This window comes from Orycteropus afer, unplaced genomic scaffold, assembly GCF_000298275.1.
Source record: "Orycteropus afer afer isolate SDZICR_OR568_19922 unplaced genomic scaffold, OryAfe1.0 scaffold00266, whole genome shotgun sequence".
NCBI classification, from domain to species: Eukaryota; Metazoa; Chordata; class Mammalia; order Tubulidentata; family Orycteropodidae; genus Orycteropus; species Orycteropus afer.
The window spans coordinates 4,619,529-4,643,237 of record NW_006921853.1 but is presented as its reverse complement, the minus strand read 5'-3'; the positions used below and the strand labels follow the sequence as shown (position 1 = coordinate 4,643,237).

General features: G+C 54.5%; 3 protein-coding genes across 3 annotated transcripts; 2 read left to right on the top strand and 1 right to left on the bottom strand.

Moving 5' to 3' along the window:
• Positions 1-6,921: 6,921 nt before the first annotated feature.
• VKORC1 (vitamin K epoxide reductase complex subunit 1) lies at positions 6,922-8,457 on the top strand. The gene is made up of 3 exons (XM_007950267.1): positions 6,922-7,094; positions 7,751-7,860; positions 8,249-8,457. Exons 1-3 carry the CDS (start codon positions 6,922-6,924, stop codon positions 8,455-8,457), a joined length of 492 nt encoding a protein of 163 aa, XP_007948458.1.
• Positions 8,458-10,702: 2,245 nt separating this feature from the next.
• PRSS53 (serine protease 53) lies at positions 10,703-15,496 on the top strand. The gene is made up of 11 exons (XM_007950306.1): positions 10,703-10,760; positions 11,695-11,715; positions 11,808-11,970; positions 12,252-12,517; positions 12,668-12,822; positions 12,965-13,184; positions 14,064-14,211; positions 14,297-14,541; positions 14,625-14,770; positions 15,015-15,231; positions 15,477-15,496. Exons 1-11 carry the CDS (start codon positions 10,703-10,705, stop codon positions 15,494-15,496), a joined length of 1,659 nt encoding a protein of 552 aa, XP_007948497.1.
• A 793-nt stretch (positions 15,497-16,289) lies between these two features.
• Positions 16,290-22,967, bottom strand: ZNF646 (zinc finger protein 646). The gene is given in 5 exon segments (XM_042782235.1): positions 16,290-16,407; positions 17,669-17,993; positions 17,996-18,013; positions 18,016-18,191; positions 18,193-22,967. Coding segments are annotated over 5 exon segments (5,412 nt in total).
• Between the last annotated feature and the right edge of the window lie 742 nt (positions 22,968-23,709).

The window sequence follows — 23,709 nt, the reverse complement described above, 5'->3', positions numbered from 1 at the left end:
TATTTACAACTGCGATTGCCTCTATTCAGCGCAGTCTGGTCTACTTTTTATTTTATCTGCAGAAGTTATCACCAAACAACATGCTATATACATATGAATTATTTATTTATCTGTAGCCTTTTCTAAAAACGTAAGACAAGACCGTGAAGATTTTTCTGCTTTACTGATTTATCCCAAACCTCTAACATAATACCTGACACATAACGTGCTCAACATACACTAAAACCAAAAAGCCAAACTCACTGCCATGGAGTCGATTCTGATTCATAGCAACCTCCACTGGGTTTCCAAAGCTGTGAATCTTTATGGAAGCAGGCTGCCTCATCTTTCTTCCACGGAGCAACTGGTGGGTTTGAACCAGTGACCTTTTGGTTAGCAGCCAAGTGACTTAACCACTATACCATAAGAGCTCCTCAATGGACACGACATTTGCTAAATAAATGAAGAAAATATTGAGCTTTATACTAGGAGCTGTTGAAACGGGATGCTTTTGAAAGGTTTTTAAGTCCAAGTATGAAAAAACTACATCTTTACTTTTTTATTGTGGTGAAAATATGTACAACGAAACATGCATCCCAACCATTTGCACATGTACAATTCAGTGACATGGATTACGTTCAAGTTGTGCAACTGTTCTCATTATCCTTTTTACGTCCTTGTCGTTAAAGGCTCAGTCTGACCGCTGTGTGGAGAATGATCTTGGGTTTGAGAGGCCAGTGAGGAGGCTACCACAGGTATCTAGATAAGTGATGATGCCTTGGATCAGGGTAGTGGAGAGAAGCGAACTTCTGCACATATTATGGGAAGTAGGGGTAAGAGATGGTCTTTCACATGCCTTAGTTCATGGCCTCCTTCAGTGGAAAGCAGAAGCAGAAGGCTGAAAGGGCCCCTGTGAGAGTTGGAGCTGTGTGTCAACTCGGCTGGGCCATAATTCTGTGCAGTTTAAGCGGTTGTGATGTGGTTATTCCCATGATGGGATGAGATGTATATGTTTTGAGCAGCCAGTCCGTTGAAAGGGAGTTTCCCTGGGGGTATGGCCTGCTTCCAGTATATTTATGAATATCCTGAGAAAAGAGACACTCTTCTGTGGATCGGGATTCTGTTGTGCTGCCTACAACTGTCCATGAGTGAACAATTCACCATTCAGCCTGGAGACCTTGGATTTGTCATTCGTTGGAGTCAACAGCTAGTGCACTGCCTGCCAGCCTTGAGCTTCTCAGCCCTTGCAGCTGCGTGAGTCGGGAAAAGCCCCCAGCTTGAAATTTGATCTAAGAACTTTGTACTTACCAGGTGAGTCATTTTCCTAAGATACATTTCTCTTTCTCTTTCTGTATATAAGCTTTACTGGTTTTGCTTCTCTAGAGAACCTAGTCTAACACATTTGGTACCAAGAGTGGTTCTAGAGAGACAAAATCATAAGGATAGGCTTCCTAAATTGGTTCTCCAATCTGATTAATTGTAAAGACACTAGTGACCCTGCCTCTGTTAGTAAAGAGGGCTCTGCTAATCCATGGCGTGAGGCGGCAACATTAATATGCAAAATAGCACCACCAATAGATCAAGTACTTGTGAGAAGTGGCACTCTGGGTGATGGGATATTTGATACTTTTCTGCAATTCTGTCAGCATGAGGAGTGTAAGGAAGCTGGTTGGTTGGTCCTACTTTGTTGTTGTTGTTGTTATGTGCTGTCGAGTCGTTTCCGACTCATAGCGACCCCATGCACAGCAGAACGAAACACTGCCCGATCCCGCGCCAGCCCCACAACCCCCTATACTTGAGCCCATCATCGCAGCCACCGTGTCAATCCATCTCCTTGAAGGCCTCCCCCTCTTTCGTCGACCCTCCACCCTACCAAGCATGACATCCTTCTCCAGGGAATGGTCCCTTCTTACAACATGACCAAAATAGGTGAGACGAAGTCTGGCCATTCTTGCTTCCAAGGAGCATTCTGGCTGCACTTCCTCCAGGACAGATCTGTTAGTTCTTTTAGCAATCCACGGTACTTTCAGCATTCTTCGCCAGCACCACAACTCAAAAGCATCAACTCTTCTTCGGTCTTCCTTATTCATTGTCCAGCTCTCACATGCATACCAGGTGATTGGAAATATCATGGCTTGTGTCAGGCACACCTTAGTCCTCAATGAGATATCCTTGCTCCTCAGCACTTGAAACAGTTCCTTCGCAGTTGACTTTCCCAATGCTACACGTCATTGGCATCGATTGTAGAACCAAGCAACGTGAATTCCTTGACAACCTCAATCTTCTCTCCATTTATTGTGATGCTGCTCATTGGTCCAGTTGTGAGGATTTTTGTTTTCTTTATGTTGAGATGTAATCCATACTGCAGACTGTATTCTCCAACCTTCATCAGTAGGTGCCTTAAGTCATCCTCACTTTCAGCAAGCAAAATTGTATTGTCTGCATATCTCAGGTTGTTAATGATTCTTCCTCCAAACCTGATACCACGTTTTTCTTCATATAGTCCAGCTTCTCGGATTATTTGCTCAGCATATAGATTGAATAAGTGTGGAGAAAGAATACAGCCCTGACGCACTCCCTTCTTGATTTTAAACCATGTAGTGTCCCCTTGTTCTGTTCGAACGACAGCCTCCTGGTCAAGGTACAGATTCCTCATGAGTACTACTTACACTAGACAAAGTGGTAAAAGAGTGAGATGAGCTCAGGGTTGCTGAGTCACAGCTTAAGCGACAGCTTAAGCGCCGCATAAAAGACCTCACTGTCTCCAGTTGTGCTCTGAAAGAAAGGCTTATTTCTTCTAGTAACAGAGCTGATATTGCTGAAAACCAAACCGAGAGTCATATTGTAAGGGTGACTGAATTACAATGCCAGTTAAATTACCAACCCAGAATAGTGTATGAAGTTAAAGTGAGGGCATTGATTGGGAAAAAAAATGGGACCCTGAAACCTGGAATGGGGACATATGGGCAGATAGTCAGGAAGATCAGGATGTAGAGCCTGTAAATTCTGTTGAATCCCTCCCATCTGAAGGGATTACTGTAAAACCATTATCCTCTCCTCCTCAGTTTGATGGGATTAGTGCAACTATTCCTGCTGGGTCATTGCCTGAGGCAGAAGCCATGGAAGACATTGCTGAATGTTCTCCAGGAGGCTGTATATGCTCTAAACCAGCATCCAAGATACAGTTCTGTTTCTCCAATAGCCAGGATTCACGGGTCCAGGAACCAAGGGGTGGAAACGGGAGTGGTACCACTCACTATTACCCCTAGTGACCCACTCAAAAAATTTTTGCTTCCTGTCCCTGCTGCCTTATGCTCTGTGGGTCTGGAGATCTTAGTCCCAAAGGGAGGAACACTCCCACCTGGAGACACAATACTGAGTGCATTAACTGGAAATTAAGAATGCCACCTGGCCATTGTGGCTTCCTCATGCCTCTGGATCAACAGACAAAGAAGGGCATTACTGTGCTATCTGGTGTGATAGATCCTGATTACCAAGGGAAATTGGGTTGGCTTTACATAATGGAGGTAAAGAAGAATATATCTGGGATACAGGAGATTCTTTAGGACATCTCTTGTACTACCATGCCCCGTGATTAAAGTCAATGGAAAATTACAGCAACCCAATTCTTATATGACTGCTAATGACCCAGACCCTTCAGGAATAAAGGTTTGGGTCACCCCACCAGGCGAAGAACCATGACTAGCTGAAGTGCTGCTGAGGGCAAGGGAAATACAGAATGGGTGGTGGAAGAAGGTATTTCTGAATATCAGCTACGACCACGTGACCAGTTGCAGAAATGAAGACTGTGACTATTATATTTCTTCATTGTATATGTGCATCAAATATTTTTGTTTCCCTTATGAACTGTGAAATATAAATAAGGTAATGCAATTCAGTTGTACGTGTGTTAGCATATCATGTTAGGTGCAAATATGACTTTATAATTGTCCTTATTTGGAGATTATATATGGTTAAGAAGATATGCACAACTGCCAAGTTGACAAGGGGTGGACTATGATAGTTGGAGCTGTGTGTCAACTTGGCTGGACCACAATTTTGTGTGGTTTAACAATTGTGATGTGGTTATTCCAGTGATGGGATGAGATGTATATGTTTTGAGCAGCCAATCTGTTTAAAGGGAGTTTCCCTAGGGGTGTGGCCTGCTTCCAGTATATCTATGGACATCCTGGGAAAAGAGACACTGTTCTGTGGATCGGGATTCTGTTGTGCTGCCTACAACTGTCCATGAGTGAACAATCTACCGTTCGGCCTGGAGATCCTGGATTTGTCATTCGTTGCAGTCAACAGCCAGTGTACTGCCTGCCAACCTTGAGCTCCTCAGCCCCTGCGGCTGCGTGAGTCGGGAAAAGCCTCCAGCTTGATGTTTGACCCAAGAACTTTGGACTTGCTGCTTCTGTAAGAGTGTGAGGCATTTTCCTAAGATAAATTTCTCTTTCTCTCTCTACATAAGCTTTACTGGTTTTGTTTCTCTGGAGAACCCAAGTCTAACACAGCCCCTCACTGAAAATCACAGCGTTTTAACAGACTAGCAGGCATGATTAAAGTAGACATTCATCATAGTGACTAACTTGCTATTTTTCCCTCCCTTTTGCTTTCTTTTAAGTAAACAGAATAGCCAGCCTCTTTACAGACGCTGAGTTCTTTAGGTTTGTTATTTTCAATTACACATTCTTCTAAGCATAACCTTCTCCCACGACTGGTTTCGGCTGAGAACCGCAGCCTATGAAGCAAGACGACTCTGGGAAGAGGGATGCTGAGTCGGGAGTAGCCAGGGAAGACGGGAACAAAGACATTGCGGGCAGTCCAATGGATGTTCAGGCCCCGTCCCATCTCCCTATGTAATGATGCTGACCCCTTTGCTTGAGGAAACAGACATTTTAGAGAAGTGGTTCTCTCTGTCTCCTTGGGTCTCCATACTCAGGAAGTCCCTTTGCTTTCAGTCTTCAGCCTTCTGCCATCATCGGCTCTTCCTGACGGGGTCAGGATGTTGTTCCTACAACACTTTCCAGCTTCAAAGCCAGGAACGTTGCAGCTCTGTGCTTCTCTTCTATGGGCGTATCTCCTTCCAACTCTCTATGTTTCCTCCTTCACTTTCAAGTCCCCTTGTGATTACAGTAAAGAGCTCTGGTGGCACAGTGCCTTAGGCATTTGTTTGCTAACCAGAAAGTTGGCAGTGCAAATCCACTAGCCACTCTGCGGGCGGAAGATGGGGCAGTCTACTTCCGTAAAGATTTCCCGCCTCGGAAACCCACTGGGGGTTGCTATGAGTCAGAATCGACTTGATGGCAGTGAGTTTTTTTTTTTGTGTGTGTGTGTGATTACATTGACCCAGAATAATCTCTTTATTTTAAAGTCAGCCGATTAGCAAATTTAATCCACCTGTAACTTAAATTCCCTGTTGCCATGTGACCTAACATAGTCACAGGGTCCCGGGATTAGGAAGAGGGGTAGACCTCAGGAGAAGCAGCCAGAGCGGGAGAAAAGCCCACAGGAGCGTGAAATATCTCAGAAGCCTGAAGAAGAGCCAGTTCCTAGGAGGGAGTGCTCCCCGGTTTACACCGTTGAGAGGTCAAGCAGCATAAGAACTGGAAAACATCCCTTGGATTTAGCATCCTGGAGACACCAGGACGTGTTTTGGGGAGCATTAGGGACAGAAGCTAGCTTATGATGCACCAAGCCTAGCAAAGGAGAAGTGAGGAAGTACAAGCAGTGAGGGAACGTAAATATTACAAACTTGACCGTGAAGGGAGGACAGGGATGGCAGGGTGGGAGCTAGTGGAGGAAAGGCGAGTGAAAGATTGTGTTTCTCAGGTGGGAGAGAGAAGCAGGTCGTAGATGGGGCTGTCTGGGCAGGGAAGAGTTCTGCCCAGGACGTTTGGAGGGGGCTTCGGTTTTGCCAGGCAGGTGCCACAACAGGGCAGAGGGATGGGGAGTTTCGGATGGCTGAAGGGATGGAACTGGGAATTTGACGGAGGGAGGAGCGGTTGGCAGGAGGCACTGGTAGATGTATTGAGAGGAAGCAGTAAGTGCAAAGCTGGGGGTGCTAATAAGACTCAGAAAGCTAGGAGGCTATAGTCCGAATGGCATCTGAAGCATTCATTTCAGGGGAAATGCTTGGTTCCTGGTTGGGATGCAGTATCTGCAGGATTCCTGGCTGTTGCAATGCTTAGAACAGGACTCGGCACAGGGGAAGCGCTACATACTGTTATGGCGACTCCATGTGGTTTCAGAGTAGAACTTTTCTTCCCAGAGCCTAGGGATGCATTCCAACTGCCAGCCGCACCACCCAGGGACTTGGCATACTGTTACCTGTTAAGAAATCCGTTGCCGTGGAGCCGATTCCAACTATGCCACCAGAACTCCTAACATCAGAATTCCAAACCAAACTCACTTGCAGTGGAGTCGGATCCGACTCATAGCGACCCCTCCTTGGGTTTCCCATGCGGTATCACTACGGAAGCAGATTGTCCAACCTTCCTTCCGAGGAGTGACTGGTGGGTTTGAACCGCCGGCCTTCGGGTTAGCAGTCAAATGCCTTAGGCACTACGCCACCAGTGCTCCCATCTCCTAACATAGCGTTCATATAATTTTAAAAACTCCTTAGACGGAGACTCCATTGCCGTTGATGACTTGCAGCTGTTCCGACTACAACTCCCGTCTTACCCAGCAAGTCGCCTAGCCCAGGAGTATCTACGTCCTTTAATCCATTGGAGCAGTCCCTACGTTCCTCGCTGTTTTTAACGCACCCTCACAACACATCACATCAAGTCCTAGGAACAACCAATTGGATCAGGAAGTACGGGCTCACGTCAGCCAATCACCCAGCCAGGAGGGCGGGAGAGGGCGTGGCCGTGTCCCGCCCCGCCCCTGCCCCGTGGCTGGTTCCTTTGGGTAAGCTCCTTCGGCTGGACGGAAAACATGGGTGCCACCTGGGGGAGCCCAGGGTGGGGGAGGTTCGCGCTCTGCCTCGCGGGCCTTGTGCTATCTCTCTACGCGCTGCACGTGAAGGCGGCGCACGCCCGGGACAAGGATTACCGCGCGCTCTGCGACGTGGGCACCTCCATTAGCTGTTCGCGCGTCTTCTCCTCCAGGTGCGCGCCCGGGTGGGAGGCGTGAGAAGCCGCGGAGCAGGCCGCCTGGGGGAGTGGTGCATGGGGACCAGGCGGGGTTAACGGCCTGGCACAATACAGAAGGAGCAGTGGGCGACTCGCCAGCAGCTCAGAGGTTTGGGGGTATCCAGGGCAAAGAGACTCTCACCCCGAATCCCAGTCTCTGATAACTCTGTAAAGCTGAATCGACCGTTACTCCAGCCTGGCCGTCTTGTGAATTACTTAAGGAAAGGTGAGCTCTGGTGGCATAGTGCCCAAGGCATTTCACTGCTAACCAGAAGGCTGGCGGTTCAAACCCACCAGCCATTCCTCGGAAGGAAGATAGGGCAATCTACTGCCGTAGAGATGCCGCGTCGAAAACCCAAGGAGTGGTCGCTGTGACCACGGCAGTGAGTTTGGTTTGGTTTGAGGACGAAAAGAGGGGCTTATGGAGAATCCATGGCCAGTCCTGGCCTGGAGATAGGGGAGGATGGGAACAGTGACATGGAGGCCTGACGTGTCCAAAGGGATGGACCCCAAGAGGTCAGTGACCCTTGGACTCACAGTGGGGGTGGAGAGAGACAGCCCAAGCAATTGCTTGTTAACCAGCCCTCCAGGACACTAAGCTGACATCCCTAACCTGGCCCTCCCCTCCCCAGGTGGGGTCGGGGCTTTGGGCTGGTGGAGCCCGTGCTGGGCCCTGACAGTGTCCTCAATCAGTCCAACAGCATTTTCGGCTGCATCTTCTACACACTACAGCTGTTGCTAGGTGAGTGGGCCTGCCCTGGCCCCGCCCCTTCCCTCCTGGCCAATCCAGCCCCTTCCCTGGAGTTTTGGTGACCCAGTTTTGGTGGGGACATGGAGAGAGCCAGCAGGAGTCTTTCACTTGGTTTAAGTACTGTCATACTCAGAAGGGCCCTTAATGACTTCCTGGGATCCCAGTTTTTGGGGAAAGACTCAGAAATTCCTTTGGGTCCCGGGGATCACTGAGCAGTTAGGGGAGCCAAGGCCATGGAGGGGCTTGTCAGAGTCTCCTGTTTTTAAAGACCCTTCCCCCAAAGTCCCTGCTGTCTGGGGGGTGGCACCAGGAAGTCATGGCAGCCTTCTGGAGGAGGCCAATTGCTGAAGCCCATGCCTGACCCTTCTCTGTCCCTCAGGCTGCCTGCGGGGCCGCTGGGCCTCCGTCCTACTGGTGCTGAGCTCCCTGCTGTCTCTCGTTGGCTCTGTCTACCTGGCTTGGATCCTCTTCTTCGTGCTGTATGATTTCTGCTTTGTTTGCATCACGACCTACGCCATCAACGTGGGCCTGACAGTGCTCAGCTTCCGAGGGGCCCAGGGACCCCAAGGCAAGGCCAAAGTGCACTGAGCCCCCACCTGAAGCCAGACTGACCTTCTCTGCTCTGCTTTGGCCCATGGACCTTTCCCAAGAGGGCCACGTCTGGGTCCCTAGAAAGCCCTGCAATCTGCCCGCACCATCCCTCCACACAGGATGATGGACCAAATGTGCCAGCCTCCGTCCTCCACCCTAATGCCTCTAGTCCTGTCGTCAAGGGCTAGTCTCGAAACTTCTGCTGTTGCCCAGGGAGGGGAGGTTCTGAGCATTAAAATTTCTTAAATAAGCTGGCCATGTCTACTAGGGTCCGTTTGTCTACCAGGGTCCCCAGTGTTGGGCCACCCCCCACCTTGCCTTCTCTGATGCTGGGAAGGATGTGAGTCAGAGGGAGAGTGTCTGGGAAGGTTGTCTGGTCCCATCAGTAGTATGTGGAGTCAGCAAAGCCTGGGGCACAATTGGCCCCCACCCCTAGGAAACAAGCTGACAGCTTGTCCCTACTGCCCACGGAAGCCAGGCCTCGCGTCCTGGGAAAGCCAGGCACACACCTGTGAAGCCAAGCTGCCCTTCTGGTTCTATACATATTTGCTGGAAAGTTCTTCCTGTAGCCTAACCTTAACCCCACCAGCTGCCTGAGGTAGCACTGCAGGCCAGTCTTGGTAGCTACGGTGGGATAGGGGCTAGGTGGTGAGGATTTTTTGTTTTTCCTAATATGCCTTGAAGGAGCTTGGTGGTGTAGTGGTGAAGGCATTTGGCTGCTAACCAAAAAGTCAGTGGTTCGGACCCGTCACGCGCTCCGAAGAGGAAAGATGAGGCAATCTGCCCCTAGATTTACTGCCTTAGAAACCCAATGGGGGCAGGGGGGTCTCTCTGAGTTGGAATCTACTAGATGGCACTGAGTTTTAATGTATAATAAGCATTTGCTCACATGCCAGTCATTGTAAGGATTTAACATGTATTGAGTCATGTTATCCCTATTTTGTATAAGGAGTCCAAGGTACAGAGAGGCTAGGTAACTTGCCTGAGACCACACAGCTAGTGCTGGGGAGGAGGGGGGTTGAGGAAGCGTTTCGCTCTGCCCACAGCTGCTTCTGTGTTGGCCTGAGTTAAAAACCAAACCCAACCCACTGCCACCCAGTCGATTCCAACTCCCAGTGACCCCCATTGGGTTTCTGAGGCAGTAAATCTTTACGGAAGTAGATTGCCCCATCTTCCTTCCTCAGAGTGGCTGCTGGTTTTGAACTGTCAACTTTCTGGTTAGCAGTCAAATGCCTTAGACCATGGGCCACCAGCGCTCCTTTGGCCTGAGTTTTTTTTTTAAAAAACAACTCACTGCCGGTCGTTTCCAAGTCATAGTGAGTCCTCTGGGTTTTCTAAGCAGTGTCTCTACAGATGTAGATTGCCCAGTCTTCCTTTGAGGAGTGGCTGGGGGCAGCCAAATGCCTCAGGCACTACACCACCAGAGAGGTCAGATAAAAAGGATGCACCGTCAGTGTTCTTTTCGGACTGAGAGTCTTCCAGTCTCAACAGGCTGAAACTGTTGCCCAGGGAGGAGGCCGGCTCGGAGAGGTATCTGCGTTCCCCAAAGCCTCACAGCCAACAAGTAGCAGAGCCCGGCCTCTCGGCACCCTGCCCGGCACACACTACCCCTGCAGGAGAGATGGGGAGAAGGTGTGTGAAGCCCTCTCACACCTGAGCCTGGGAAGCTGAAATGGAAGGCCTGCCCACTGTCCCCTTCACAACTGGTCCAGGCTGACAAAACTGAAACCTCTGCTAAGAGCTATTCTAAACATGTTCAAATTCTCACTGCCATTGAGGCAATTCCCACTCATAGCAACCCCTGTTAGATTTCCAAGGCAGTAAATCTGATCCCAGTCATGACTCACTTTTCAAAGCAGTGGGTGAGTAGATTGTGCCATCTTATTTCCGCGGAGCAGTTGGTGGGTTTGAACCGCCAGCCTTCTGGTTAGCAGTCAGATGCCTTAGGCACTAGCCACCAGAGCTCCTTTTACCTTCTACAACTGGGCTATTCAGACAAGCCACAAGCAAGTGATGGGACTGGGATTTGAACCTCTGTGACTGAGACTCAGAGAAGGGTAGCGACCAGCCCAGGGTCACACAGCCATAGCCCCAGGGCTGGGAGCTGCTGACTCCCTTCCATCCCGGGCAAAGCAACACTGACTCCTAGCCAACGAGGGGTGGAGCGGAGGTGGAGACAGGGAGAGTCCGGTCCCTCTCTCACAGCAAAGTCGCTGCTGGTGGTGGAGTGGCCCAGAGCATCATGAAGCTGAGCTGGGGACCAGGGCTCTTCATCCTGGAAGTGATGGTCCTCACAGGGGGTGAGCCAGTGTGTGGGATGCGAGGGTGGTGGGGGTGGTGTGGTGGGGCTTGGGGGCCACCTTCTGCCCGAGCAGCCCCTGCAGCTTGGTGTGTGTGAGGGGACCCACCTGTGGGCAGTCACCAGTCCTATGTGACAGTCTGCCTGTGGTCATATAATTGTGTGTGGGGAGCCAGTCTCTGTCAAAATGGGTGTGATATTCTTGGGAGCAACTCACGGCCTGTGTGGGGACGTACTTGTGTGGAGTCCTGCCTGTGTGTACGTCCGTCCTGCTGTAATTGGACCTGTCTGCCTCTACTTCTGAGTGACCTCAGGCAAGTTCCTCAGTCTCCCTGTCTTTACGTTGGTCACCTTTTGTGTCTCCAGGCTCAGATGTTCAGAGGACGAATCTGTGTGTGCCTGTGATGGGGAACGGGGAGGGCAGGGAGCTCTTTGCTAGGGTCTCTGGTGGTTTCTGGGAAGGTGGGGAGTTTGAGTTGTTAGAACAAGGGTGGGGTGAGTCTCAACTCTTTGAGGCCCTCCTCCACTTGGATGCCACGCAGGTCTGTAATCCCTCCTCTCAGGCCTCCACGGCTGAGAGGACAATTAGGCTAATGCTCTCCCCTGGCTGCCTCCCCTGACTCAGCAGCAGAGGCAGGAGTCTGGGGTTCCCAAGTCTGGGGGAGGGCTGGCCTGGGCGGGCCGACCCCCAGGCCCTATTCCTCAGGTCCAGGAGTGCTGAGCACGGCAGAGCGAAGAAAATTAATGACTGAGTCTACACTCTGAATAGGTTCCAATAAAAGGTGTTTGTCTGCCTCATATAAATATTTTCATCTTGGGAGGGGCTGGTGAGATTGCCACAGAGTCACAGGCAGGGACCTGTCCCCCCCAACCCATCCTCTCCACCTGGGCGGGTAAGGCGCCCCCACATCTCACTCATGTCTCTCTCTTCCCAGGTCTTCAGGCCACTCAGCAGGGTAAGCTCTGGGAATGTGGGCTTTCCTTGCTGGGCCTGCGATGAGGGCAGGGCAGAGGTCTGCCTGTCAGCCTGACCCACCCCTCTCCACAGCCTGTGGGCAGCGTGGCCCCGGCCCTCCCGAGCCTCAGGAGGGCAGCTCGGTGCCTGGCGAGTGGCCGTGGCTGGCCAGCGTGAGGCGGCGAGGTGTCCACATTTGCAGCGGCTCCCTGGTGGCAGATGCCTGGGTCCTCACCGCTGCCCACTGCTTTGAAAAGTGAGTCATGACCAGGGTCAGACGGGGGTTTCTGCCTTTGGAGGGAGGGTGACTCCCCAAGCCCCACCAGACTCTTTTGCTCCTAGAATAATAAAAGTACCACGTGCCAGATGGGTATTACTTAGTTGATCCAATAGCCTTTCATGGTAGCTTTAGAGAGAGAAAACGGAGCTTGAGAGAGGGAAGAATTACAGGCGACATTTGTCCTTCCTTCCATTGCCTGATGATGCACTTCCCCCCACCTCCCTTGCACTCACTGGGCCTTGTCCCTCCCCTTCCAGGATGGCGGCGACAGAACTGGACTCCTGGTCAGTTGTTCTGGGTTCTCTGCAGCAGGAGGGGCTGAGCCCAGGGGCTGAGGAGGTGGGCGTGGCTTCGCTGCAGTTGCCCAGGGCCTACAACCACTACAGCCAGGGCTCAGACCTGGCCCTGCTGCGGCTGGCCCGCCCCACAGCCCACACACCCCTCTGCCTGCCTCTACCTACCCACCGCTTCCCGTTTGGGACCGCTTGCTGGGCCACCGGCTGGGATCAAGGCAGCAACGATAGTAAGTGCTGTCCCAGACCAGAGAGGCACTGTGCTTGCCCCAGGTCACACAGCAGAGCTCCCAACTGTCTGGCTCCCAGTCTCCCTCTGCCCCCCCCCCCATCCCACCCCCAGAGCCCAGACTCCAGCCTCAGGCCTTCTCTTTTGTCAGCTCGAAGGACCCTTCGGAACTTGCGCCTGCGTCTCATCAGCCGCCCCACATGTAACTGTCTCTACAACCGACTGCACCAGCGGCTGCTGGCCAGCCCGGCTCGGCCCGGCATGCTGTGTGGGGGTGCCCAGCCCGGGGTGCAGGGGCCCTGCCAGGTCTGAGGGGCACAGGAGGGGTGGGAGTTCTGTCTTCCGCTGGGGGCTCAACCTGGGGGGGAGGATGGAAGGGCTGCAGAGGACCGTCCTGCCCAGGGCTGGGACTCAGGCATCTATTCTGGGCTCCGCTGCCCGGCTCCAGGGGGACTCTGGGGGCCCTCTGCTGTGCCGTGAACCTGGTGGACACTGGGTCCAGGCCGGGATCATCAGTTTCGCGTCAAGCTGTGCCCAGGAGGACACTCCAGCACTACTGACTGACCTGGCTGCTCACAGCTCCTGGCTGCAGGCTTGCGCTCAGGGGGCAGCCTTCCTGACCCAGAGCACAGAGACCCCTGAGATCAGTGATGAGGACAGCTGTGTAGGTATGACCAGGGGCAATGGGTGTGACATGGGATCAGTGGGGACACCCAGGCCTGCATGACAACTGGACAGTGGGTGAAGTGCCAAGAGAAACCTATCGCAGCTTGGAACAGAGAATCGATGCAGGGGCTTTTAAGGCCCCTTCCAGCCGGTGGTGTAATGGTTAAGGCATCTGGCTGCTAACCAAAAGTTAGTGGTTCAAACCCACCAGCTGCCCAACAGAAGAAAGATAAGGCAGTCTGCTTCCTTAAAGATTTACAGCCTTGGGACCCAATGTGGGGTGGGGATGGGGGTGTCACTGTGAGTTGGAATCGACTGGTGGTAGTGAGTTTGGTTTGGTTCTGGTTTTCCAGCCCTTAGGCTGGGAACAGCCTCTGAGGGATGAAGGCCATAGATGCTCTCGCCGTTGATGAGTCTGGAGTTTAAGTAGAAAGATGGCTCTCTGAGGTCTCGTGTAGGTTTTAGGGAAAGCTGTGCATTTCCAGGCAAGGTTCCCATTCAGCATTCCAGCATTAAGTGACTAACATGCAAATCTCATGCAAGGACGCTATCTTGATAGGAGAAGCACTTGTGAGCCAGGAATTCTGGGGCCTGTCCAGGTCTGGAGGGGTGCATGAGCGGGCCACTCCCACGAGGCTGGGACAGGACCATCCAGACCGTCCGGGTGAAAAGCTCGGGCCCTGGGTTTTCAGTCCTAAGCCGTCTAACTTGCCTGTGCTTACAAAGCTGGAGGTTTCCCTTCTCTGAGCTTCCATTCCCTCATCTACAAAAAGAGGCTAATAAAATTCAACTCAGGAGGATGCTGTGGGAAAGTGCTTAGGACAGTGCCTGGCATACAGTGAGAACTCAGCAGGCCAGATGACGTCATCTGTCTCTCGCAGCCTGTGGGTCTCTGAGAGGAGGCCCGTGGGTGGGAGCCCCCTCCCCATGGCCGTGGGACGCCAGGCTGCAGCACCAGGGGAAGCTGGCCTGTGGCGGAGCCCTGGTGTCCGAGGCGGTGGTGCTGGCCGCTGCGCACTGCTTCATCGGGTGAGCCCCCCGCCCCCCTCATCCGCTCCACCCACCCCTGCTGCCAGCCCAGCCGCCCACTACTGTCAACACTGCCTCCTCCCAGGCGCCAGAACCCAGAGGAATGGAGTGTAGGGCTGGGGGCTGGGCCAGAGGTACACGGCCTCAAACAGCTCACCCTGCATGGGGCCTACACCCACCCAGAAGGGGGACATGACGTGGCTCTCCTCATGCTGGCCCAGCCCGTGACACTGGGGCCCAGTCTTCGGCCCCTCTGCCTGCCCTACGCCAACCACCGCATGCCTGATGGGGAACGTGGCTGGGTCCTGGGGCTGGCCCGCCAAGGAGCAGGTATGTACGGCCGGGGCCCCCAGCAGCTGTCCCTCCAGCCTAAAGGCCACCAGGACAACTCCATCTTTTCCCTTGCCCTGTAGGCACGAGCTCCCTCCAGAAAGTGCCCGTGACCCTCCTGGGGCCCAGGGCCTGTAGCCGGCTGCACGCAGCCCCCGGGAGTGACGGCATCCCCATTCTGCCAGGGATGGTGTGTAGCAGTGTTGTGGGCGAGCTACCCCTCTGTGAGGTGAGCCCTAGGCCCAAGGCCTTACCCTTCAGACTCCTGGTATCCCTCACCCTTCAGCTCATGAAACGACCAAGTGCCAGGCTTGGCCTCCAGCCTGGCTTCTCATTTGAAACCAGGTCTGCTGCCCACTGGCCCCCAGCATGCCAGGGTCTCGGCTCCCACCCCCTTTTGCCTCCTCCCACTCCCCACAGCTGTCTAGGGGGGCACAAGGAAGAGTCGCCCAGTGTCACCTCATCCCTGACAGGGCCTGTCTGGGACACCGCTGGTGCATGAGGTGAGGGGCACATGGTTCCTGGCTGGGCTGCACAGTTTTGGAGATGCTTGCCGAGGTCCGACCAGACCTGCGGTCTTCGTGGCACTCCCGGCATACGAGGAGTGGGTCAGCAGCTTGGACTGGCAGGTCTACTTCGCTGAGGAACCAGAGCCTGAGACCGAGACTGGAAGCTGCCCGGCCAACATGAGTATGTGGGCCTGGGGCCTCCCTGCCAAATCCCCCTCCAGGCCCTTTCTCTCAGTGCAGGGAAACACCAGCCCTGGGTGGGACAGACCTACTTAGAATCAATTTCTGGTTCCCAGTCACTCTTACAGCAGGCCACTCAGCCTCTTTGCATCTTTTCCTTGTCTCTCACGGGGCAACACCTCCCTCCCCGGAGAGAGGAAAGCCGTGAAGATGAGGCCAACCCCACCTCTTTCCTCTCCCTGACAGGCCAACCCGCCGGCTGTTGACAGGTGGCTTTGGGCTGACTGCAAGATGCCACAAACACAACGAGGCAATTCCTGCTTCACCGCCACTGCCCTGCCCAGACCCCCACCCATGCTGGACTCCAGGCTCTGAGGCAGACCCAACGGCCCAGGAGGGTTCCGGGAAGGAACCTGCGGAGGACCGGCAACTGCCCCTGTGCCCCGCCCTGCTGACCACTAGCCCCTGCAGGACAGGGAGACAAGGCCTAAGAATGCTCCCACCACCGAGCTCTGCTCTCTGCCGTGGGCGCCGACCCCCAGCACTTCCGAGCCCTCTGATCAAGTATCACCACAAAGCCAAGTGTTTCAAAAATTTCTTTTTTTTTTTGGGGGGGGGGAGCAATTTTCCTTTTTTTGAAACTTAAATAAATTGTTACAAAATAGACTTTAGAAAATAAGTTACAAATTATAGCAAAAGGCTCCCCTTCCATAGGCAACATCCTACCCATCGCTGACTGCTTCTCCCTGGGGTTGGAATCTGGCCGGCAGGGCCTGCCCAGGACCTCGGCGGAGCTGGACACCCAGCTTCCTGCAGGGCAGGTCATAGGGCAGAGCACGGTGACAAAGGCTGGGGGAGGGAGGTTCGAGGGCAGGGACATGAGGACACCCCACTCCCTCCTTGGGAAAAGAAGCCAGAGCTGGGTCTACTTTGCAGGGGGAGGGGAGCTAAGCAGTCTGGATGCCCAAACCGCTCCTGAGTGAAACACGGGAGACCGAATCCTTCCCTCCCCCGCCTCCCCCCACCCCCCCAATATTCTGATCTTTGGAGTCTCGGAGTTCAGAGGGAGAAGCTGAGGTCTGCAGGCCACTGGGGTGAAGGGTCCAGGAGTGGAGCTGGGGTAGGTGGAGGGGGCAACGACGAGGCCCCTCTGTCCGCCGCTGGAGCCCCTGGGGAGAAGGGAGAGAGAGAGGTCACTGACCGAGAGCACAGACCACACATACTATGGTAATCGTCCAAGCCTGAAAGCCATTCCGTGGTCTGGGAAACTTGAAACCACCAACCGTTTCCCCAGACCTGGCTAAGTGGCTCTTTCCCTTAAGTCACAAGCAATCTTTTCTTCTGAACGCCATCCCTTCAACTCTCAGGAGAATCTCACCCGCCATCCCCACCTCATCCCCACCTTCCCTGACAATCTCCGGGCAAGAGCCCACCATCTCAAGAACACCCACCCCAGAATGCCACTAAATGTAATGGGTCCTGGGAGAAGGGCCACAAATCTCTAGAAGGGGAGAGGTGGCAGGATGGCTGAGGAAACAGGCTGCCCCCCTCAACTGCAACTTCAAGTGAAGCCAGAGTCTCCACCTGGGCTGGGTGGGGGCCATCTTACAAGCAAATCACCCTCTTGATAGAAGACGAGATAGGGGCTAATGACTGTGGTTGCCTCAGCTAAGGTGAGCTTCAAAGAAACAATTATCTGTGACTCAGGCCTCTGGTCAAAGGTGTGCTTGGGGCTGGGAGTGGGGAGGCACGCAGGTGGAAAGGGTGGTTTGGTTGGATCCTAAAAAGGAGATTCAGGGAGAGCAAAAGGAGTTGAATAAAAGGGAAGAAGAGCTGTGGGTAAACAAGGACAGAGGAAGGCGCAGAGACGAGATGCAGAAAAAGGGGAACAGGGAGTCGGAGTGCCAACCAGTGACCCAGTTCCTGTGGCCAAGTCAGCAAAGCAGCTGTGAAGCAATCCAGTGTGGAGGTGCCCCCCACGCCCCATTCCTCACTCCCTGGCTCCTTGCCTACTCTGGTATAGGAAGGAACAGAATGGGGACCCAACCAGTGGCTTCATCTTTTCCTCTGGGAATTACTACAGGCTAAATCTGGAGTCAGGTGGTCCCCAGCCGGCCCCTCTCCTAAAACAAAGACCGCTCCTCTCTGGCTACGGCACAGCAGAGAAGCCCAGACAGCTGTCTGACAACTACCTCCACAGCGTGCCCTCCTTTTACCTGTCAGTTCAGATCTCAGCCCTTCAACAGGCAGCATCCTCAAACTAGTTCTTCCTCCACAGCCAAAGCCACTGCCCGCCTCTCTGAATCCATGTGACCCTCTCCTCTCGTTCCTTGCTCCCCCACCCGTCTCGGGGGCCTGATCTGGTCCTCTGCTGTATGCCCACCTCCTTCAAGGACCCTCCAGTCAATGCTCTGCTCCAGCCCATTCATGCCCCCATACCAGAGCCTGCCACTGTCCATTCCTCCTGGTGCTGCGGCTGGTGCTGCAGGAAGCTGATTTGGTGGCGGAAGTGGCGGGGACAATGGGGGCAGGTGAAGGGCCCCTCCCGGGGTGCATGGACCCGCCCATGGCCCTCTAGCCAGGCAGCTGTCTGGAAAGCCTTGCCACAGACGCTGCAGCAGTGGCGCTTGGGGTCCGTGTGGGTCCTGGCATGGTTCTTGAGGGACAGCAGGTTGGGCAGAAGTTTGGGGCAGAGGGAGCAGGGATAGAGTCCAGTGGCGTGGGCCTTCTGGTGGTTCAGCAGGCTACCAGCACGGTGGTAGAACGCTCACACTGGGCACAGCAGAGGGCCGCTCCTCGTCTTCAGCCACCGTGGGTTTAACTCCTCGCCCTCTACTAGCTCTCCCAACATTCTCTCCTGGAGCTCTGATGGGTTCTGATGGGGTCTCCTGGGCTCTCCCTTGACCACGGAGACCCAATTGGTCCTCTGTAGTCCCAGCTCTGGGATCCCTGGCCTCCTGTCTGGAGTGGCACCTGACTGAGGCCCCTGGCATGACTTTGCAGGTGGCTGGCTAGTTCCCGGTGGGACTGAAAGGCCTGGCCACAATCAGGGCAGGCAAAAGTCTGAGCAGCTACGTGGTCGTGGTTATGGCTCTTGGTGGCCACAGGGTTCAAGAATTCCATGGAGCAGAGCGGACAGCAGTGGCCAGCTGGCTGGGGGGTGCTGCCACCTGACTGGCAGTAGGTCTTGCCGCATTGGCAACAGGAAAAGGGACAGCTCTCTGGCTGAAGCTGAGAGCTGCTGTCTCCATTGTCCCAGCTATCTCCATGACTCATACTAAGTCTACTGGGCTGGCTGTTGCCAAGGTGGCAAGGGCCGGGGAAACTACAGCCTGACTCATCTTTTGGACTGGTCAGTACCTGACCCTGAGGAACCCAACCTTCGTTGTGATTCACTGGTCCCCTGTCTCCTTGACACCCATCTGCCTTCCCCATGTTCCCCCCCCCAGAGAGTGGCTCTGAGACTTCTGCACCTGCTGCCCTGACGGGGCTCTGACCATGCTCACCTGGCCTCATGGCGCCATCCTCCAGCGGAAGTACTGTCTCATTACCACATGATCTGCCCTCGAGTCCTCGGGCATCAGCCAGGTTCCCCTCACTTCCCTGGGTGCCATTTGGGCCTCCCTGGCCACTGGCCAGCTCGCTTTTGGTTTCTTCCTCATGCTCCCGCAGGTGCCGTTCCAAAGAGCCCCGGCCAGGGAAGCCCCGGCCACAGAGGGCACAGCGCACGGCTGCTCGTCGGGACCGCCCTGCCCGCCGCCGCCGGCTCTCTGAATGCAGCCTCTGGTGGTCCTTCAGCGCCATGCGGTTGGAGTAGGTCTTGGGGCAGGTGGGGCAGCTGTACTGGCCCGTCTCGTGGCTGCGCCGGTGATTCAGGAGGCTCCCAGCATGGCGATAGCTCCGCCCACACTGCCCACAACGGAAGGGCCGATCTTCCCGAGTCAGCTTTCGGGAGCCCCCACCCCCATGCCGCTCAACATGGACTCGCTGGTGGCTGGCCAGCTGTTTCCGCAGTCGGAAGGCCTTCCCACACTCACCACAGCGGAAACGCCGGGGATCTGCATGGATCCGCCGATGGTTCTTGAGAGACATGAGGTTGGAGAAGCCCTTGGAGCAAGCCTGGCAGCCGAAATGGCCGGTCTGATGGCTCTGCCGGTGATTGATGAGGCTGCCCGCGTGCTTGTATGACCGGCCGCACACCTCGCAGCTGAAGGGCCGCTCAGAGCTGGCTTCAGTCTGGCAGCCCTTCTCTGCGGTCTCCAACCTTGGCTCCATCTCCTCCCCCTTCACAGTGGTCTCCTCCCAGACCTCCTCTTTCACCCTTGCCACCTCCTCCGGGGGCTCCACTTTAAGGTCTTCCTGGAGCTTCTCCACTTCTGCCTGCCCCAGGCCTTCCTCTGCCAGGTTCTGGGGCTCACAGCTGCCTTCCGTTTCGGAGATGGGCCCAACTTGGGGCTCAGAGCCTTTGCAGCGGGGGTGGTTTCGTAGGTGATTACGGTAGGCAGCCAGGTTGGGGTAACAGCGGGAACAGACAGGGCAGATGAAGTCTCCAGTCTGGTGGATCTTGCGGTGGTTCACCAGGCTGCCCCCATGGCGATAGGTCTTGCCGCACTGGTTGCAGCGGAAAGGGCGGGGCTGGGCCTCCAGGGAACTTTCACCACCCTGCATGCAAAGGCTGTCTGCAACTGTGGCACCTACTCCCTCTCCAGACTTCATGTCTGCACCCTCCCCAGAGACTAAGGTCACTGTGCCCTCACAGACACTATCTGTAACCATCTCTGTGCCATTACCTGTCTCTCCCAAGTGGCTGGGTGCCTTGTCTATGGTGTTCCCAAATGCACCACCCAGACTTTGGTGGTGACGCTCCAGGCTCCCCAGGTCGTCATAGGTCTGACCACAGCAGCCACAGATGTGCCCATAACCTGCTCCATCCAGTGCCTCCACCTCCCGCTGCAACTGATTCAGCAGCTCAGCTTCTGAGAGCTGCAACGGAGGGCTCTGGGTAGAGGCTGCCTCTGCTGTTCCTTCCTCCTCCCCTTCCTCCTCTGAGCCCTCAATCACTCCAGAGTAGTGAGCCTGGCGCCGGTGAAGCCTGTAGCCAGCCCGCCCTGGGAAGATCATGCCACAGAGGCAGCAGAGGAAAGGCTGTGCTGAGCTCACCTCCCCAGGCCCATGGTTCCGGAAGTGGCTGCGCAGGGCAGGCAGGGAGTCAAACTCCTTTGGGCAGAGGGAGCACTGATAGATGCCTGGTGGATGGCAGGGCCTGTGGCTCAGCAGGCCGGTGGCATGAGGGAAAGAATGCCCACAGTCAGAACATGTATGGGAGGCCTCAGCCTGCCAGCCAGTGACTGCTTCGGCAGAGCAGGAAGAGGGCTTGGGCAGGTCTGTGGCTGGTTTCTGGTCTTCATTCACCTCAGTGAGGCTGTCACAGAAGCGTGCCCCACTGCCTTCTTCATCTCCTGGGATGCCCAAGTTCTCAAGAAAACAGTTCTTTCTTTCCAGTCCTTCCTCATTGCCTCGGGTCTCTTTATCACCATGGAAACAGGCCTCGTCCCGCTCAAGCCCACATTTGTCCCCCTCAGATTCAGCCTGCAAACAGTCCCCGTCACTATCCAAGTTGTCTTCAGCCCCACTCGGACTTTCTTCTGAAAGGTCTTGGGGAAACTCTGGGCTCTCACCATCCTCCTGGGCCCAGTCCTCTGCTGATGGGAGCTTGGCACCCCCACCCCCACCAGCACTGCCAGCCCGCCTCCAGTGCCGCCGGCTCCGCCGCCGGCTGTGAAGTCGCAAGTGGTTCTTCATGGCAGCCATGGTGTGGAAGTGCTTGGCACAGGCCCCACAACTGAAGTCCCCCGTCTGGTGGGTCTGCCTGTGGTTGATAAGGCTGCCTGAGTGACGATAGCTCTTTCCACAGTCTTGGCAGGAGAACGCTCGAGGAGGTGATACCCTGGTCTCTGCCCGGTGGTTTTCCCCTTTCTCTCCCCGATGGGTCCAGCAATGATGTTCAAGGCTTTCAGGGTCCTCAAAGAGCAGCCCACAGACACTACAGATCTGTGGTGCTGTCCCACCTGCTGCTGGGGCGTTATCAGTGGCCTCCTCTTCACGCTTACACCCATGTTCCTGATCTTTATGTGGGGGTGCCTCTGCTCCCACCTTGATGTGGCTAGGGGGACCGTTGGTTCCTGGGCCTGCGCTGCGGCGAGCAGCCTTGCAGTGTACCCGCACGTGGTTGCGCAGGGCCATGAGGTTGGAGTACTTGCGAGGACAGAGTGAGCACTGGTACTCTCCTGTCCTGTGAGTATGGCGGTGGTTCACCAGGCTCCCCCGGTGGCGATAGGCTCGACCACACTCATTGCACTTATAGGGGCGATAATCCAGGGTGGCAGGATCTTCTTCTTCTTTTGAGGTGTTCCCACCTGACATCACTGACGACTGTCTACCTTCCCCAGGTCCTGGCCGGGGTCTGTGATGAGCCCTCACATGGTTTTTGAGGGCAGCCACATTGAACAACTGCTTGGAACAGATGGAACATGGGTAGATACCTGTCTGGTGGCTCTTGCGGTGGTTGATGAGGCTCCCAGCATGGCGGTAAGTGCGTCCACATTCCCCACAGCGGAAAGGTCGGTATTCTTCCAGGCTACTGTCCTCTAGCTCCCCAGAGGTGCTGAGCTCCCCAGAGCTGTTTAGCATCTGTGTAGTAGGGAGCTGGTTCCGAATGCTCTCATCTATGTGCCCATTGGTGGTTGGTATCCCCTTCCCTTCCCACAGCCCCTCCTGCTTTTCACCCTCATGGGACTGCTGGTGTTCCAGCAGCTCCCGAGGGAGCCGGAAGGCACGGGGGCAGTGGGGACACCTGTAAGGCCGATACTGGGCATGGAGCCGGGAGTGGTTCTTCAGAGCCATTAGGTTAGAGAATTCCTTGAAGCAGATGGCGCAAGGGTAGATGCCTAGGGTGTGGCTCTGGCGGTGGTTGGTGAGGCTGCCAGCATGCTTATAGGTCTTGCCACATTGGCTGCACTTGTATCGTCGTTCCTCCTCAGCAGGAGGGGACTGGGTGGGTTCCTGGCTCCCTGTGAAGTTCACAACAGATTCAGCCAAGTACTGCTCCAAATTGCTAAGGAGGCTGCTGGCTGGGGTGGGGAGAGGTGGGGCTCTCGCAGAGTTGGTAGTGGCCCCCCAGCGTTTTGCACTCTCTTCAGGATCTGGCTGGCTTTCCCAGACTTCTCTTTGTCTAGTGGATGGATCCTCCCAAGTGCCTGGAGCTGTCCTGGGGCCAGGCCCAGACCCACAGCCAGGTGTCTCTTCTGTATGTTTTGTCTGGTTTTCCCAGCCTTCCTCTGGGCCAAGCTTCTGGTCCCATGAGTCAGTGGACACCATCTCGCCCTGGAAGCATGGGGTGGCGTCTTTGGGGCGGGGAGGCCTGCGCCTGCGGCGGCCCTCAGGAGCATGAGTCCTCATGTGGCTTTTGAGGGCCATGGGATTGGTGAAGTCCTTGCCACAGGTGGTACAAGGGAAAAGGCCAGTCTCGTGGGTCCGGCGGTGGTTGACCAGGCTCCCTGGGTGACGGTAACCCCGTCCACACTGCTGACACCGGTAGGGCCGGGGTATGCAATCAGACTCCTCAGTGTCCTCGTTGGGAGATGGGTGGAGAAGTTCTCGGTGCCGTACCAGTTCTGGGAGGCTAGGAAAGTGGCGCTGACAATCAGAGCAGCTGAGCGGGGCAGACACGTCCTCCATGGGGCAGCGTAGCAGAAACCTGGAGGTTCAGGAAGAGCAGACAGGTGGCAGCAGCATCTTCCTCTGGCGGAGGAGCCAAGGCCTAGGAAGAAGGAGCAGTGGTCAGAAGGCTGGCCTAAATTACCTTTGTCTCTTGACTCTATGAGCCACAAGTTCACCAGGAACCAAAGAGAAGTTTTCTAAGTATCAATGCCCAGGGACCTACTTTCTACTGGATTTGACTTACGGGCACCATCATTTAAAGTCTTTCTATATATAAACTTCCCAAGTATGGAAGCTCCCCTAGACCTAACTCATTTCCAGAGCTACAGATGAGGAAATTAAAGTTCAGAGGAATGCAAAATACTTCTGTTACCAGACCTTAGAGAAGCCCAATCCTTCTTTCACCTCTCAATTAAAGACAAACGACTAATGATAGTGGCTGTGGGTACTAAAAAAGCAGGCTCTTTCTCTAGCTAACAGCTAGAGACCTGAAAGGTCAGAAGCCCCTTTGGAAGGGCTGACTTGTTCTTCTATATCCCCTATTTCTGTCAGTCTCAAAAGGTCTCCTTCCCAAAAAACTGTCTCTACCATTTCCTTCACCTACTTCCGCTGTACCCAGACGACCTTCCATTGTGGAAATCTTATCTCATTTCCGGTTGCTCTTCAACGCCTACCTCTTCTTTCCCATGGCTCCTCACCCTAGATTCATCATGCCTTCTCATTTTTTCCTCTATTACTTCTCCTAAACATTACTGATGAC

What these genes read in the sequence shown, in the direction of transcription:
- VKORC1 (XM_007950267.1), top strand. Translation starts at nt 6,922, where the DNA reads ATGGGTGCCACCTGGGGGAGCCCAGGGTGGGGGAGGTTCGCGCTCTGC. An exon ending in TCGCGCGTCTTCTCCTCCAG is followed by an intron (nt 7,095 to 7,750) that starts GTGCGCGCCCGG and finishes TCCCCTCCCCAG; the next exon opens with GTGGGGTCGGGGCTTTGGGC. An exon ending in CACACTACAGCTGTTGCTAG is followed by an intron (nt 7,861 to 8,248) that starts GTGAGTGGGCCT and finishes TCTGTCCCTCAG; the next exon opens with GCTGCCTGCGGGGCCGCTGG.
- PRSS53 (XM_007950306.1), top strand. Translation starts at nt 10,703, where the DNA reads ATGAAGCTGAGCTGGGGACCAGGGCTCTTCATCCTGGAAGTGATGGTC. An exon ending in TGATGAGGACAGCTGTGTAG is followed by an intron (nt 13,185 to 14,063) that starts GTATGACCAGGG and finishes TGTCTCTCGCAG; the next exon opens with CCTGTGGGTCTCTGAGAGGA. An exon ending in AAGCTGCCCGGCCAACATGA is followed by an intron (nt 15,232 to 15,476) that starts GTATGTGGGCCT and finishes TCTCCCTGACAG; the next exon opens with GCCAACCCGCCGGCTGTTGA.